The 19,101-nt window shown below is 37.8% G+C and overlaps 1 protein-coding gene across 6 annotated transcripts in view; it reads right to left on the reverse strand.

The window, feature by feature from the left end:
• The window catches only part of ST6GALNAC3 (ST6 N-acetylgalactosaminide alpha-2,6-sialyltransferase 3), a 226,668-nt gene that overhangs the window by 66,248 nt on the left and 141,319 nt on the right, over positions 1–19,101 (reverse strand). For 4 of the 6 annotated variants that reach the window (XM_079313693.1, XM_079313692.1, XM_079313694.1 and 1 more), the window contains exon 3: positions 6,441–6,850. In XM_079313693.1, coding sequence (XP_079169819.1) covers positions 6,441–6,799 — 359 coding nt within the window. In that variant the 5' untranslated portion in view covers positions 6,800–6,850. Of the gene's footprint in view, positions 1–2,249; positions 2,456–3,947; positions 4,034–6,440; positions 6,851–19,101 lie in introns of those variants that run through there. The other 2 variants (XR_013775260.1, XM_079313696.1) reach the window with 2 other exon arrangements.

The raw sequence follows: 19,101 nt of genomic DNA on the forward strand, positions 1-19,101 counted from the left end.
CTGGCAGCAAGGCTGAATTTTAAAATATAGATTATCTTTCTCTTTTTAAAATTTTATATTTTTTGAAATTTGTTTCTATTCCTTCAAATTTTTCAGCTCCTTTAGGAACATCAAGGTCTGTTTTACACACTGTGATCTGAAAAGTGAAAAACATTGAACTATGGAAGATGAACACCAAAGGCTTAATTCAAAATCTATGCTTCAGCTAATTTTTGTCTCCAATACTTTTCTCCTTTGCAACCATAAAATATCCTTACCATCAGCAGCAAAACTGGAAGCCCTGCAATCCAGGATGTTACCAGGATTGCCAGCATGAGTCACTGACTTACATCATCCTTTCCAAAGGTGGATGATCATGGGATGTGAGAATCACAGAATCACAGGATATGCTGAGTTGGAAGGGACCCTCAAGGATCAGTTCCAGAATCCCATCCATATGCACAGTTCCTTCTGAGAGTATCAGCAATTCCCTCATAACAATAAAAGCTGCAGAGTATTTAAAGCACAGGATGAAAATGGTGTGCATGTAATTAGGGCTATAGCAAACACTGTATAAAGATTTAACACTCATTTCATCAGGAGGAGAAAACACATCCAGTGGCACTCAAAGAAGATTGATAAATCAGAAGAAAAAGATGGATAAATCCAAAGAACATGTGAAAATGCACAATGATAGGGTAGATCCTGATTATATATTCCTTGTCTTTGATCATTAATTAAAAAGAAACAACTCCATGGCTATAGTCAGCAACCTCTGCAGAATCAATAGGTCTCTAAGCTCACACCAATCTATATGCAGCCACAGCTTTATCACAAAATAATAGCTAATATTGATATTTTTTAATAAAGTTTCACTTTACTGTGTAATTAGTGTAATGTAGTAGGAGCTGTGCTTCTTAACAGAAGTGCTGGTGCTTTCAGCAGCATTTACTGGCATGTTAATAAAGAACGGACTTCTTCTATTGAGTTCCATCTGCCTAATAGAGAAAAGTGTTCATCTTAATTAGGAAAATCTTCATAAAGAATATAAATGCAGTTACTAATGGGCTGTAGGGAATAAATGTAGAACACTCAGGAACAACTGGTGTTTTACCAGGAAATAGAAGAGTGGATATAAACCCCCAAACAGTTGTTAACCATCTGGTGATTGACCACAAATAGCAATAGATGCTGAGGTTTTAAGTGTTTTATAATGAAAAATCTATTTATTTCATTAAGGTTTCATGCTTTAGACCCTTGTTTTTTCAGGTAATAAAGCGGTCTTGACTGACAATGAAACTATTTAGACCTTTTATGAATTAAGATGGACAAATTCATTATCATTTTTTGGAGGAATTACTTTACAGAAAGAAAGAAAGGAAGTGCCAAGCAATAATTCAAGAAAGATCCCCTTGAACAATGGTCACTATATCAAACAAGAATTTTTGGAGTTGCTGAGATGCTCACAGGCAGTTGAGAACTTTTTGCTTACTTGATGGTGCAGCAGCAGCAATTACATCATCATGATAAAGACTACAGCAAAACATAAACTACAATTAATCTTTGTCCTTAAAACTGTTCCAACATTTCCTCTGTCAGTCTGAGTTAGTTTTTTCATCCTTTTCTTCCTAAAGTTCTGTAATTTAAAGACATTGATATTCCCTAATTCTGCTCATTTTCTATTCAAAATGAAAAGAACTTCTACTCATCTTCCAGAAATTATATTTTTTTAGAAAAATCACATCAATACCAAGTACCAATGGGACGTTACTTCCCAAGTGCCAAAATTTCACTCTCTGAGCCAAACTCAGTGTCAGTGTTCACAGATTCCCAATGAAAAACTGCTTTCTGCAAATTTTAAGCAACTCTGAATAACTTTGATAGAGAAAATAACTTTGATAGAGAAATACATATATGCAAGCAAGTTCAAAAATGAAAATATCATTACTACAGTATTTCATTCAAGCCAACAACCAGAATGTGTCAGCATAAAACTCTGATATTCTGGACACTGACAGCTTGACTACCTCAATTCCCAGAGAATATCACCAAACAATACAACTTGCAGCTACTTGAACCTCAGAGAATGTAATTTCATGTATTCATTTCAATGACATTTTTACTAGACTATAGCTTCATGTAGATTAGTCAGACACATGAAAAACCACAAATTAGCTGAGGTGAAGCTGTGATGACTGCAGTTGTCTTAACAGTGTCAATCCAAAATTTTGATGAATATAATTTGCTAGCTCTAAATGACAGACATATAATATAGATCTCATATATCACCAAAGTAATAAATAATTAGTGAGCAAAACTCAGTAAAATGGCAGCTTGAACACAACCCCAAATTTTGCATCTTGATGCAGAAGTCAGCGCTCAGAATGATTCATTTTTCTGCCTTGAATGATAAAACAGCTTTCTCACAACCTAACATATAGCACCATCTGGCATGAACAGAGGAAACTAAGAACTTCTGGAAGAGAAGCACAAAACCAATTTTGTTTCTTCAGAACTGTCCAACATATTGACAGCAGTCTTTCAGAAACAGTAATTTGACTGCAAATGTGGCTCAGTGAACCTGCCACCTGAAGACGTGTGTATGTAGCTAATAATCTTTAAAAAATGTGGATTTGAACTGATTGGATATTGGGAAGGGCACTGTCAGAGTTAAGAAATATATGTGGAAAGTCCTCTGTCTACCAAACTGGCTGGGTTTCAGAACACCATCTCACATCTCTTACTGGGAATTCAGGATGCATTTCATCAGCAGAGCTCAGCAAGCTGTTTTCAACACTCACCAGTGAAGCTGTTCTTTGGGCAGCACCAGCACACCAGCACTGGCTGTTTGCTGGGGCTGACTGCCTCCCATGTGCAGTGGGACTGAGCCCACTGCCAGCCCCGAGGGGGGATGTGCAGCTGGCCCCTAGGCACTGCTCAGGAGTAGCCTGAGATGCTTTTACTATAAACACAAATGGAGTCTGCAGTCCAGAAAACATTACACTGCTCCACTGATACCAGCACAGATTTATTCTAGCATTGCTTGTTGAAAGTGACTTTTAATGCAGACTGTTTTCTAAATGATCCTTAAAAGACACTCCTTTCTTTCTCATCACCTTCACCTAAGGCAAGAACATCCAGTAGCATTGATCTATTTGCTGCTAGTTTTCATTAATTTTACCCTCCCTAAGGGTGGTGCAGCTTTGGTGCCAGCTAATTAAAACCTATTTAGGGATGCTCAGTGCACTTTATCAGACCAGAATTAGCTTTGCTGCTTTAATGAAGATTACAGTTTTCTCTGTTATTACCAATTAAATGTTATTATATCATATTGCATTATATTTGTATTGCATGGCAAAGATATAGATGGCTTTACAACCACTTATCTGGATTGAGGTACATACAAAGATGTCACATTTGGTAATTATCTAATATTTCTTTAAATCCTTTCACTTGAGTCAATATATATAATACACCAGCACATTAGTGAAGTACTGGAAGAAGCTGCCAGCTTTATGCTCCCTCTAGGGAAGTACCAAGTAAAACGCATTAATGAAAAATTGTGAATGTCTGGTAATGAATATTATTTATGTACAACAATTATTCAAAGTGGATGAGCATTCACCACCTTGAACTCAACTGCTTCACTAACAAAGACTCTCAGAAAGAACATATGTTCCCCAGATTCTTAACACTCATGCAAGGTTAATTATCCAGTGCAAATAGCCCATATTAGAGGTTATTTTGTACTGCTGTAGAATTCAAAAATGCATTACAAAAGAAAAAAATATTGTTTGTTGGAATTTACTTAGAGCCAATTCTTGTTTATTCCACACATCAGTATTAAATCATTTGTCAATACCAAAGCTGTGGGTTTTGAACCTGCACCCAGTGAAGTCAGGGATAAAGCTCCCATGCCAGCAGCACTGCAGGACCAGAGCTTTTCTGCAGTAGAGAAGTGACTGCAGCACATACCTGTTAGCTGCTTCTCACAATATCCTTTAAAAACCTGAGCATCACAAGGATGAAACTGCTGAAAAGTCCCACTAATTACCTAAAAAGATTGCACATCAAAGAGTAGAAACAGAAAACTCATTAAAGGCTCGACAGACTAGAAATCTGTTGCAATCTTACTATGCATTAGCAGCATACACTGTACAGAAAGACAGTATTTTAGGATTAAACTAAAATAGATGTAGTTTCAATCCACTCAGTACAATTTAAAATATGAGTTGAATTTGGTTTCCTTCCAGAATTTTTTGCTGGAAACATGTCGAACCAGACCTCTGTTCAATCTAATATTCCAGGCAAGGGTTGATGTTTCTCTGAGGAACTGAGGAATATTTGGCTTAGGAACCCGAGTCTGTCTCAGCATTGTAATAGATGGCACAATGTGTGAAAGTATTTTCATCACCCACAAATCTCCTGTGCTCTCCATTTACCGCTTCCACAAATGCCACATACCTCCAACAGACTCATAACCCTCCCTAGAAACAGAAGACAGGTCCTGCAAATTGAAGATGTTACAAAATATGAAACAGCTTCCAAACTGAAGTCCCTGATTAGTAGTGAACGGCAAGATGTTTTTTTGAGATACAGAAGGTGTTGGCTGGTGATGCATCAATCATTTCCCTTGTTTCTGACCAGACAAAAGCACTAAATGATGTTCAAGCCATCTAAGTATCTGATGTGTGAAGGTAGGACTAAAAATGAAAGATGCAGTAGAAACAAGGCTGTTACCTGGTCACCACTGTGGGAAGTGGTGGGTTTTTCCCTTGGTGTCCAAGGGATGCACATGCACAAACCACGTGATGGGTCGTGAGACAGGCTTGTAAAAATGTATTGCTGCTGAAAAGTGAAACTTAAGGAGAAAAGAACATGGGCCACTTAGACATTATGCTTTGAAGAAGAAGACTTAACAAAGAACTTTGTTATAAGCACTGAGAGAAGTTCAATCTGCTTTTGACATGAAAAGAAGCATTTGTATTGTGTTAATTGCGTAAGTATAAAAACTTGAGATGTGCTAATTCGTTGAAGAGGAATGGATTAGACTGGAGAGGGGGATACTTTGACATTGAATGATGAGGAGATTTTCTTTTTTTCATAGGAAAAAGAGAGACTTTTTCAAGGTCTAATCTCACAATAAGGAATTTGATGAAGTGTTGTAAAGTCGCTGTGACCTGACTCATATATATAAACAAATTCATATACAGCAATGCAATAATGTACCCGTAATCATATTTAGCTTGATTAATATGTAAACAGGATGACTTGGATTATTAAAGGTCACTTTTGAAGAATGGATTTTGTGTATTTATTAGCTCCTGTTCATCAATTTGTTCAGTTAAGCTAAAGAAGCCATGATAACCTTGACACCTTTATGAAATATATCAGCTCCCTCCAACTCCAGAACCACAGCAGCAACACAAGCACTTTGAGAACAGGGGCAGGCTCCTCCTTATGTTCCAATAGTTTGAAAAATAGGAAAAATCAACTGTCACCAATTTCTGACAGTTTACTAACACAGTGAAACAAGTACATCTGAGATAACAGGTTTTTTCCTACTTCAAAAGCTAAGTCAAAATTTCAGACTACGTTAAGTTGTTTGTGAATATCTGTATCTTTAATTTGGTCAGAATAGCAAAAGTCCTTCCCAAATTCAAATTCATGATGTGCAAATTTAAAAATTAATATTAAGGCACAGCAGTGATCTGGAAACTCCTTCCTAGTTAGCTCAAGTGAGTATGTGTGACAGGTGCTCTTCCATGCCAAAACACAGATGAACTGAATTTTTGCAGCTTAGTTACAAATTCTTGCAATTTGTGGTCTTAGTTCAACAAATCCAGTTTCTGCTTTGAACATGCTTGCCCAAACAGTGGCCCTCACAATTTCACCTCTTATAGCCTCATTTGAGTAGCATAAATACCCATTATCAAGCATGGAAAATAGAGTTTCAGCATGATACTGGTAAAAAATTAAATCTATTCCAGTATCTCTGAGAAACTGTTTTCACCAAAAAACAGAAATAATGCATAACCCTTAGGTCTGTGTTTGAAGAAAAGCTACAGTGAATCTTAACAGAGAAGAAAAGGCAATATCCAGAATTATCCTGAGGTTGTGCATTTGGAAATGTTGTTTGTGTAGGATTACCCTCTTCAAATAAAATGTCAATTTAATCAATAGTAAATTGAGCTGAAAACAACACACAGCTTTGAAAACATTTCAGGAAGACATCCAATATTTTTGGGATTCAAGCCAACAGAAATGGAATGAACAGAAGGTAGCGTAGGTGGGGTAAATGGGGCCTAGCTGCTGCCTCATCAAGTGCTTATAGCAGTCAAACCCATATAACAATCCATTAGAAACATATCTGGGGACTCATTTAGCAGCTGACATCCCGCCTGGACGTTCTCATACACCTTTTGTCAAACATTGCAGTTGTTCTTCAGTGTAAGACTTACCGGTCCTTTCCCGTCTCCTTCTTAAAGACGGCGTCGCAGTAACTCATGCGCTTCTCCGTTGTCACATAGATTTTGGCAGTTGGGTAGCTGTCAACAGTTTTCTTCAGCATGTTGTACACAATGCCATTTCCATCCCTCCTCATGTTTCGAAAAGGACCCCAGACCACGTAAACGGTGTTGTTGGTTTCTTTGAAGAAGTACTCAGGGTTTTTGAGCAGGAGAGGCACACTGGTGTGAGAGACCACTCTTACAGTTGTCCTCTTCCCAACATCATCCTCGTAGCCCTTGGTGGGAGCGTTGTTCATCCTCCATATGCAGGAGGACTTGTCTATCTCGGCGCCCACCCTCTGGCCAGCCATCTGTCCCGAGTTTGAAACAATGGCACAGAGGTCACAGTCAAGCTGTAGAGGCTGCAAGACAGGAAACAATGGTATACATTGCAAGTTTTTCTCTGCAAAACATGAAGACTGAAAATTCAGTTAAAAGAAAAACAGGTACAGTACAACAAATTGATTGCAATGCTTCTCTTTAAAAAAACAAAACCACAATCCCCATGTGGTTTTTCGAGAGCTACTTGAAAACTCTACCACTACAAAGCTCTGAATGCAAACCTTTTCAGTGGAATAGGCCTTTGTTCCCACCTTGCAAAGTCAACTATACAAATAACCATTCCTTTTTTTTTTTCTCTAAATGTTACTCTTTTCACTAAAAAACAAGGAAATAAAGAAGCAGCAGAAAGCAGACTTTAGATCAATGGCTTCTGTTTTAACAAGGTATTGTTAAACTGTGTGTTAAACTGGAAGTTTAAATGTGCATTAACTGTGTTTGTGTCTGAATGAATAGTTCCCAAATTTCTGACAGAAGTCAAGATGCAACTCTAAAAAGCAACCTAATAGTATGAAAATCCTACAGTTGGAAAGGAGATGTGGATAGAGGAATATGTCGTTCTCTCCAGAGAGTGGTTATGCTCCATGGAAAATGAGAGGCAGATGGACTGATGACATCTGAACTAGGAACTTAATCCTGAGAAAACTACAGTCAAAGACAATATTTCCAAACCATGTTCTAGGGTGCTATTACTCCAGAATGAATTGAAAATAGAAAAAAATCATCTAATAGGGATACAAGGACCTATCTGATGTTTTATTTGTCAGTGAATAAAGAGTAAATGTCTTTTCTTTCTTTTGTACCTACAGACTAAAAGGAAATGCCCTCTATTTAAATTGGATTGTATAAAGAGTTCAGTTAGAAATCCAAATCAAATGAAAACTAAATCCATCAAAAAAACTCCCACAGAAGATCACCCAGGTCAGAGATAACCTACAATTTTTTTATGGTCACAGACTTCATCCTCTGTCATGCTCAGAACTGGGAGCCAGTGAACTCAGCTTAGTATTTTTCAGGGACAGCTCTCTTCACGTTCTTTGGACGTTTACTCTGACAGGATGCTAGGTGTTTTTCTGATCAGACTTGTGGTTATTTCTCTTCAAAATCACACCTCATTTAGTTGATGTGGATGAATAGCCTGCTTACATTTGACCACTATAACCCTAGGATGTGACACTGACAAAAAAATGAGTTCTTTGATAAGGAGGAATAATGCAAGGAGAAGAAACAAACATCTGAAGAGAGCCAAACTCTAAGAGCTAAAATATCACATCTTTGGATCACAAATATTGTACTGAATTAAGGTGCATCCTGCAAGACTTGTGCAGTAAACCTCACTATTTCAAAGCTTTGATTTCTCTACTGTGATTGATTTGATTTTGTTATGAGGCTGCTTCAGGAAAACATTCTTTTCTCATTTCATCAGTAGCTAAAGATTCCTGATTGAATACAAAAGCATTGTCAATGTTTCCTTCACAGAACACCATGCATTTTTTATAGTTTTTATAGTTTTAGAGAGCTGTCCTGCATGGCTCTCTGACAGCAGGGATGAAATCCCAGGAGATGCAGCTGAACACAGCAGTCTTTCTGTTTACTGCTTACTTACAGAAATTCTCTCTAAGATACATTATGAGGACATGGCTGGGTGACCTAAACAAATCCACACACATAACTCATACCCTAGCATGAAGAGAATTGTTACAGTCCCAGTAGATTAATTTATAGCTTTCAGGGTGAACTTTCAAACTAACAAATGCTGAATATGAAACTGCTAGATAGGAAAAGCCAATTTGGTCAAGAATCTGGTTCCATTTAAATTTGTCTCACCCTCAGAGCTGCTTTTTTCATGAAATTCTTCCTTCTCTATTAAAATGGAGCTGCTCTCTTAAATTTGGAATTGTTTGATTTTCTCACCTTAGTTAGAAATGCATTGCACATTTTCTATTCACTGAGTGCAACTGTTCTGCTTGAATAAGCTGAGTACTCACTCCTGCAACTGTGTCCCCTGGTTTTCTAGCTCTTTTATTGTGATTCATTTATCTTGTTCCAATTTATAAAGTGCTTTCATAATATTGAATGCCTACACTAGGTCAACATATAATCTGCTCTTCTTGAACTGAGTCAGAGGCTAACCCCCTCCCAGCTCTATCTCACAATAAATATTTTTTTACAATGTAGAGAGACTTTTCATATCCCAATATGCATATTTCCCAACAGACATCCCATACAGTTAGGAGACTGACTGACACCCATATTATATATTCTACTGACTCCAGAATCATCTCTATTCTTCTTTTTTTTTCTTTTCTTCTGCGTTCATTCTTTTTTTGCATCATATCTCCCTCAACATATGAGAAAACACACATCAATATTCACTCATTGAACCCGCTATGGAGACGGGTCACCAGTCTGTGGTGTTGGTTTGTGTCACAGATGAGAATGGTGGTTTCAGTCACACACATGAATCCACACACAATGCAAAGGGGTCTGCCAGGCAGTCCAGGCTGCCCTCTCATCTGCAGAGATGGTCCAGCAGCACTGGGATTGAAACAGATTGGCAGGACCACACAGAAACCTGTGCTGTTACTGCTTATCCTCTGTGGACCCAGAACACCAGGGTCACCTCTTACAAGATCATCATTTCCTTCCATCAAAGATACACGAGTTAAAGACAAAAACATTAAGAACCTTTTCTTCTCTTTTCATGTACTTAGACACTTATTTCACCTCTAAACACCAAGGGGGCTGAGCTATTATTGCTGCTAGAAAATGGCTCATTTTGTTGCTGACCAGAAGGATGTAGAAGTCCTCTGCAGAGCAGCTGGGTATGGTTCTGACAAATAGTCCCATCTTTTTCCTGAATGATACATTGTAACTGTTGAGGAACACTTATATTTTAATCAGTAAAGAAAATGAAATGTCTGACCTTTCCATCTCCCGAGCAAGCTTACAGACAATAGAAAAGATAATTAAAATTGTGAATTAGAACTTGCAAAACAGTGCCATTTCTCTAGCAAAGAGAAATAGCTGTGTAATAAAGGTCACTTATCTAACTGTTCTTTGCATTTAGCACTGAAGTGGCTTCACAGAATCAAAGGTCAAATCATTAAATAACAAAATCAGCCAGAATTAGAAAAGGTCACAAGCAAATCCAACTAAAGTAGGTCACAAAACATGATTCTCTTCTACACAGGATTTCATTATTTGGAAAATTGCTTACTTTCCAAATTTGAACATTCTCCCACCGTTTCCAGTGTTTCCACCAGGAGACTGAAATTCCAGCAACAGAACCATTTGTATGGCTGGGTTTCCCACAGGCACAGATGTTGGATCACCAAGTTTCCCAGGCACAGCCCTGTACATCTGCTGAGGTCCACGTGGGGATGATCTCAGGCCAGGTCTCTGAACCACAAAATAACACCTGGACAGAGCAGGCACACGCCAAGCTCTGCTCTCAGCAGAGACTGCCAGACTCACTCCTCAGCTGGACCAAACCCAGCTCAGGACCTCTGCAGATGGAATTTCCACTAATGAAAAGCTGAATTTCTCTTGTGGCTTCTTAGCACTATAGACGGGTGGTGTGATCTCTCCAACCACCAACTCTGTTCCACTCTGAATCCCACAACTAATCATGCAGATAGTTAGGAAACTCAGACTAAACTTTCTCAATTGTTACTTTAACAATATGATTGTAATTTTGTAAATTGGACGCAATGCCCATTCACTACATAATGAGGCAATTATTAGCAGCTTGCCACATATTAATTTGCTCCTTTAATGTTGAAACAAATGAGATCTTTTCTTATAATCATCCTATTTGAGTGAATTCTAACAAAGCCGATTGAACAAAGCTCCAGAGAGATTTTCTTTATTTCAATGCCATTTATTCTTCTACTCTTCTTGGAGTCTTTAGAGTTTTAGAGGATACAACATTTATAATGATGCCAATAGGGAATAGATTTTGCCTTTATTCTTCTTGATGTTCTTTTGAGGTCTTTGAAATGCAAGGTACAAGAGAGGCATTAACCGTCTGGCATTGTTTTTATTGCTTTTCTCTACTTTACAAGCAAAAAATGTATTTTAATTTTTCCTGTGTTTCAATCATTAAACAAGCTGGTTTTATCTACACTTCCTCAATTTCTTCAGACCTCTGACTGGGAGGAATGACTTGCCAAGCTTCTCTAGGAAAAAATTCAGTACGTTAAAAGAAAAGAAAGATAGTGTTAGTGTGTTCACTCAGCAAGAACTACCAAATTAGCACAGCACTGTAGAAAACTTACATTATTATTGCTAAGATCATGCAAAAAATGATAAAAATTATAAAAAAGACAGGTCTGATTATCCTGAATTTGTGTTTGTTCCCTCTTTCCCCCTATGGCACTATTGCGGGATTTTTATTTTCAGTAGTTGACTTTAGTCCTAGATCTCAGAATCACATCCCAGCAAACATCTCTGTCTTCATTAAATTTAATGTTAAGATTTCATAAAGATTTTAACATTTTGACATTATCTTGAAATAAGCCCACGTCTACATGCATCACATTTCCAAACAAATAGAATATGATCTGCTTCTTCATAAGACTGTTCCTGCGACTCATGTGCCTGGGATATTTTATTTAGATGAATGTCACTGATATATACATGAGTTCTAGCAGAAAGTTTTTATTTAAATTGAATGAATTGGAAAGGAATGCATAGGAGGCACATAATGGGACTAATCTTACAGCAGGAGATTGAATAAATAACCATATTTGAAAGTCTTTCTATATACACTGACCCAGTTGTTACAGAACTGTTTGATTTGCAGCTCTTGTTACAGCTCCTTAAAGGGGCTGTACAAGCTCTTTGCTTGAGCAAGCACCTTGTGGATTCCTCATGTCAGTGGTAACCAGAGAAAAACAAAGGAAGCTCAGACTCTGGGCAGAGGTTGAAACTTGCGTGCCAAAATCACCCACTCTCTCTAAACTTTCAACCAGCAAGTGTATTTTTGAAACATTTTAGTTTTCTTTCTCATGGAAGGGAAAGAAAAACACCAAACCAGAAATTCAAACCTTCCAAACACAAACCACAGTGTAAAGTGATGCAGTGTCATCTTTCTCACTTTTAAGGCAACTCCAGACAACTCCATCCCAGCTCTACCTCTTTCAAGATAAAGCAGAGCAAATGCTCACCAGGATGTTGTTGATTTTGCTGCTCCTATTGGGAGCAATATAAGCAGCTTTGAAACAAAGTAAGAATTAAATACATCTCATGATATCAGGAGCTGAAAACCAAATGCCTCAAATATAAGTGAGAAAACTCTGAGTAGAAAGAATCAGGTACATAACTATAAAGAATAAAAACCAGGTCTTGTTATGCATTTTAGGTATTTTCCACTACTTCATTATAAGGGAAAAATTGAAAAGTCAAAGATAATACCCGTCATGATAATCTCGTAAAACAAAATTTACTAAAATTGAATAAAAGCCATGTCCAGCTTGATCAAAAGATTTCAAATTTCTATTTTTCAAAAATTCTATTTAAGTAATTTTCTAAAATGGCGTTTAAACACTCCTCCAATTGAACGTTTTGCTTTATTATGAAAAGGTGAAAGAAAGGAGCTCACATTAACAAAACAGTTCCTTTCTTTTTTTTTTTTTTTCATTTTTCCAGCCAAAACTTCATGGAATGGAAACTGACATATTTTAAATAAGCCTACACTAGTACTTTTCTCTGGAATAATAAACTATTGGAACACTCTTGATAGCTCTATTGGCAAAAAAAGGACTTAAAAATAGAAAGGTGACAGGGAATAAATAAGAAAAAGTTTTGCCTTTGCATGGAGGGTTAATGAAGGAAGGAAGCTGCCAGATTCAGGGCTTCAAGTACAACAGAAAGACCTGGGAGAGGCAGAGCTCTGGGGGACTGATGACAAACAGCTCTGGAGGGCTCTGGGCACTGAGAGAATGGCAGGTGAAGGAAGTTTTGCCCCAAGGCATTTCCTGGAGGATGTGAAGACCTGTCCTGCATGTGCACTCTCAGTCAGTCTGCAGAAGACCATTTTTGTTCATGTCTCAGGTGCTTGGCAAACTGTCCTGTCCCTAGGCAGGATGGCAGAAGGGACGTGCTCTTATTTACATGAATGGATCATGTCACAGAAGGGTAAGGAAATAAATGGAAAGAACACACTGAAGAGAGAACAGAAAAAATTGCAGACACCTATGAAATGTAGTTCAGTGCTTAAAAGGGAAACATGTAAGGGGAAGAAGGTTTTGAGAAAAAGCAAAATACTAATATATAACCGAGAAAATAAACCATGATGTTTGGGAATGCAATCCAGCAAAGAAGAGCCAAAACTCTTAAAGATATTTGTTAAATTATAAACTAACTCTTGTGAAGAAAACTTCATCATACATGTCAAATAATTTAGGAATGAATAGGCAGAGAGAAAAGCTTTTGTCCTTTACACTGCAACTGCCCAAGCAGAAAACAGATGAAAATGGACATGTTCAATCCAGCATATGGAACTATAGTTTGTAAGTAACCAGAAACCCTGACATCCCTAGGCAGGCAGATGTCTGCTGCACCTTCAGATCAACATAATGAATACCTACCTCTGAACTGGAAGAAAAGCAGAATACTCTTTGGCATATAGATATAAAAAAATCAACATAAAAGTACAAGTACACCCAAGAACATATGTGGAAATGCTCCTGTCAAACACTGTTGAGGACTGAATTGTTATGGAAGGGAGGAAAACTCCATCATGCACACCCCACGCAGACAAGTTCACAAAGTAGGCACTAAAATAGCATTCACTCTGAAAAACAGCCTATGAAAAAATTAGCTTCACAGCTGTACAAAATGGAAAACCAAACAAACTACATTAGTTCTACAGCATTCCTAACTTCATCCCAGAGGTTTAGCTGATGACCATAAATAACCAGAATGTTTGTGACACTTCATCTATCACACATTTACAAACACACAAGATTTAAAATATCATGACTTTGTAATAGTTCAAAAGCCGGGAATTCTTCCAACCAAATACTGGTGAATCCAGTAAGTCATTTATCTTAACATCTACCACATTGCTCACCTGCCCTCAGTACTACGTGATGGCTCTCAAATTTTGTGCACAGAAGTTACTGGAAAAACACTGTGTAAACCAGACACTGTCCATCAAGCAGCATAAACAACTCAGAGCACAACACAAGCTGATCCTAACAATGGCACCCCTTTGGTCACTCTGCTGCACAACTGTACTTGCAACAGCACATTTGCTACCAGCAAAACATGTCACTCAATTCAGCAGGTTATTGGTATCATTATATTTAACTCTTAATTTATCTTCTGCAATTCTCTGCCTGTATTACATTTCTTTTCTGCTTTTTATATTTAGCAACAAGTAAGATAACGATTGTTTCTTCTCTATACAGATATATTTGCTCAGCAAACAATACAAACCACAAGGAGGTAAAATGTCACAACTCAAGGAGACATAAAAGGGAGGAACGTCCTGTAAGCACATGGGCTGAATAGTGAATGAATCTCAGTACAAAAGGACAAAAACAATTTTTCACACCCAATAACATATGTAGAGCAGAGCAGAGGTACCATGTATCACATAATCCTTCCTTACAGAAATGGACTCTAGAAAGACATCCTTGACAGCAACCAAGGCCAAATGAACTCTAGCCACAAAAGCTTTTTTCTTCTTTGCAAGTAAAAGTAAGTATCTCTGCAAAAAAATATTAATAGGAATTCCTACAGTGAAGATGCCTACTGGAAGGCTACATCTAAGGAATTCACTGTCACATATAGAAAACATGGGTTTCTCTAACCACTGACTTTAATTTGTATTTATTATAAAAACCCACAGATGGCGGTAAAGTATATAATGTATACAGCAGATTTGTTCCAAGTTTGCTTCCTCTAATAACCTCCTATTATCAGCACTCACCATTAATCATGGACCATTATCTAGGAACTTAGTTGGCTGAATCACAGATGCAGTAATGCCTGTTAGGCCTCTAATCTAAATACATTTGAAAAAATTAGACTCACAAATAAACAAGGGGATTTCTAATATGAACTTCGCATATTATTTCAGGTCAATTTATTTGGGATTTGATATGGGGAAAGAATATCAAGGTAGGCAGCAAAAAAAGTCAGAAAAACTTCTTTGTATTAATCCCCCCTCTTCTTTCCATGAAAACTCACCTAACAGGCTGGAAACCTAACCTCTAACTTATTTTGGTTCCATGCTGTCTAAACCTATTATTTAATTTAATTATTTTGTCTCTCTTGGTGTTCTATCTGACAAATTATTTGTATGCATGGAAGGAAAGTGATAAGCTAAAATGCTAATTATCCATTTTTCTGAAATTAAAAAGTATATAATATCCATGCCAGGAATAAGAATAAGGTTTATTACAATAGCATTAAAACCAGTGGCATTTTTCATTTGACAAAATAAGCCTTAAGAAGCTTTCTAAGTCCAGTGTTTTTAATTGCAGGATGCCTTATCTAAAAGGGAATACACAGTTGCTTCTGGCCTCATTCATTTACTTTCACTGGTACATTGGCAATATTTGCAGTAACACCTTATGCCTATCATCTGTAAAAATGTTTAAAGTTCTCTCTAAAAATGTAATCTCAGGTTAACATTTCACTTAGAAATTGCTAAGAATTTAAGTACTTTAAATATTTTTTAATTTAAGATCATAAAATCATTTCAGTTGCAGAAAGATACAAGGTTAAATCATCATTTTCTCAGACACCTGAAATTTCAAACACAATGGCAATGGGCACCAGGACAAAAATTTAAACTGGATAGGGAAGTTTTACTTAAATAATTAGGTAGGTGTGTTTTACATTTTTTAAAGTTATTAACGAAAGCTATTGAAGCATAGCTGCATATTTTAAAACTTTGAAGTTAGAAGTCTGTTTCAAAAGAAAAACATCACTGCACATATACTCTCTTCTGATTGCTTCTGCATCATTGCCTTGGTGCATATGTCCACTAAACACCTTTTAATCAGTGCAGATTTCCTGCAGACAACAGTTTGTATCATGGACTACCAACACCTGCAATAACTGAGCAAGCAGAAACTGAAGTGGAAACCTCTGGGGTTAAAAGTGACTTGTGAATAATTCAAAGATCCTTCTGTGTCAGTTCTTACTCATGGAGCTTGACAGTGCAGCTTCTGCTCCCATCACATCCCAAACCAGCCCCATTTTTACCCCTCACTTAAAAGCCTTTACTGAAGAAAAGCCCCTGAGCTCAGTGGCCTCTGCCAAAAGTCAAGAGCCCTGTGCAGGTCTGTGCATCCTCAGCACAGAGCTCAGAACTAAACCAAGGCCTGAGGTGCTGAGTAACACACACACACAAATGAGCTGGTAAGTTATGAGGTGAAACATGCTAGAAGCAATTGCAAAACAAAATCTCATAAAAAGATGAAAATAATAAACCCTATCAATCTTTTCCCCACTATATAGTTTGGCCTGACAGTGACATAGTTGCCAAATATAAGCAACACTACTCCCAAAATGGGTATTTATAATCATATAGCTCTTCTATCTATAATTTAAATTTTTAAGAGAGAAATTAAATTTTAGTCCTTCACACATCTTCAAAAGAAAAATACCACTGCAATGTACCTATATGCTGACTTTCTGGGTAAATCTACAGCCCATTCATTGCCTACATTGGAGTTAAAAGACTGAAGGCTTCATGGAGACTTCACCTAACACGGGAATTTTGGGAAGGGAAATTTGGATTTGTAGTTCATGGATGGACAAGATTACAAAATCATGGTGCTACTCCTTTGCCTGGGCAGCAGCTGTGATTCTGCTTCAACCCATGCAAAGGATGCAGAGTGTTTTCTTGATGTAAGTTACCTATCACAAAGACAGAATATGATGTTCCTTCTCTGTGTGAGCACACTTACTGATGTTCTGGGCTGGATGGGCTTCTTGACCACTGCTGAAATTATTTCCTGCCCCAAGTCTATCTCTGGCATGGAAACCTTAGAGACCACATGAGCTTCCATGGTAGCATCAGATTCTACGTTTCCACCCTGCTTGCGAGTGCACAGAGTTTGTGTAGGGTTTTCTGTTTTGTTCTTTTAGACTGTTGGCTTTAATGTAGCTTGTGATTCCAAGGACAGCAGGATCTTTGAAACTTGAAAAGCAGTCTTAAAGGTCAACACCTAAGCTCATCAGTGGCTCTGTAACTCACAGTGATAACAGCAATGACTACCATGGTTCTGACAAGACAGGTTCTTGGGGATAGCAACACGAGAAAGAAAATCAGTGCCCTCTGAGAGCACCTGCCTGCTGTGGCCTGCTGGCACTATGGATACAGCAAAATAAACCTCAGCTGAAGGCCTGGAAAGAGCAGAGATCATGGAATACTGCTAACTGCCTTCTAAGCAAACAAGTTGTGCCTCTCCTTTCATCCACTTCTGGAGCAATGCTGCTCCATGCTCCAGGCTCCGTTGCACCTCAGGCTATCTGCAGCTCACAACTGCACACTGGAAACTGAGAGGGCAAGTTCCACCTCACTGCCACAGAGCTGGTGTGAAGGACTCAGGGATGCAGCTGAGTAAGAAAAAAAAAATCAACTGAAGTCAAATGATTATAAAATAATCATCCGAAGGAAATGAACAGGTGTTCAGATCACAGCTTATGCCGTGGGAAAGCATAGAAACAACATTTCTTCATTTTTATGAACCGTATACAGTGGAAAACCTTTCCATACTCAACATCAGTTCTATGTTCTCGTTTGCTTAGTGACATAAAAAAGTGCATACATGTATGTATGTATTAACAACACCAAAAGGAGCAAGTGAGAGAGATGGAGGGTCTAGATTACATATTAATATAACTCTAAGAAAATATTTACAAAGCAAATGTGCAGTTTTGGCATCCCCTCTCTCTGAGTCATACAACTGTAGAATTATAGATGCAGTATGAAGAAGTTTGTGTGTGTCTGTGTTCAGCTACCCCATCATACACGGTGTCAGACATTCACAGTGTTCTCATGGCTAAAAAAGATCAAGGCAGATGAGCTGAGGAAAAAAAAAAACTGATGGGCTATATATATCCCATTAAAAAAGAATCCTTTTTTGAAGGAACACTTTTATGACAGAGGGCAATTAAGCTTTGAAACAGGTGCCCAAAGGATTCTAGAGTCTCTTTTCCTAGAGATTTTCAAAGCTTGAAGAGGCACAGACCTGACCTAACCCTGATGTTAGTCCTACTTATAGTTGATATAGGACAAGATGGTCTCCAGAGGTTATTTCCAACATACTTTTTTTCAGTAATTCTATAGTTCTATCACTATGAAGAACCAAGGGGAAGCTCAATGAATTTTAATGAAAAAGACAGCACACATTTTTAATAATGAGGATTATTCTATGTCCAGGGAACTTTTTTAGAAATAAAAGAACTCAAAATGACAAAAAATATTGAAAATTAAACAATTAGTGAAAAAAAAATTTTCCTTTTTCTTGTCTGTTCTTGGTTCTTTCTACTGCCTGTCACACACAAAATCATACAAAATACAGCAGGAAACAGAGACATTCCTAAAATGAAAATGGGCTAAAGATTTGATCTGCATGTCCTATGAGAATCCTGCACAGAACCTACACCTAATAAATCTTATTCCAGATAAAATATTATTACACACAGTTACAGGACTGGAATTCAGAACGACCAGAGGTTCCCTCCACCTGCTATGGGCAGGCAACATGGTGCAATTTCCCTCCTGGCACGTGTGAACCAGCACCTGCTCTGCTAAAATGGCTGTATCCAACAGTTCAGACTCATTACTTTGTAGGTGCTTGTAGAGAAAGCCAAGTTTATTGAGTCCTCCTCATAGGTCTGCTTTCTAAGGCTGTTAGCAGTGAATAGAAGGTGATAAATACCACACCATACCTGGAGACCAGTGCTGGGAGTTTTTGTTACTCCTTTTAGCTCTGCTAAGTAACAGCTGTGCCTTCTTCACCAGTACTGGAACATGGCTGAGAGGAAGAAGTGGTGGTTCAAATGGACTCCGGGGAGAAGAGGGGTAAAAAGAAAAAAAAAAAACCAACCCTACTGATCCAGCACGAATAGGTTTTTTTTCAGAACAGAAATTTAAACTGCTGGCATGTGCTAGTGTCCACTGAGAAGTAAACTGTGGCTTCACAGGCTGAGACGGGGAGGGATGAGGAGGAGAAGCATGTTCTAAAAAATCAAATGCTCCTTACATTCCAGAAAAATGGAGGAAACTCCCATACAATCAGAC

Source organism: Erithacus rubecula, assembly GCF_903797595.1.
Source record: "Erithacus rubecula genome assembly, chromosome: 10".
In the NCBI taxonomy this organism is placed as follows: Eukaryota; Metazoa; Chordata; class Aves; order Passeriformes; family Muscicapidae; genus Erithacus; species Erithacus rubecula.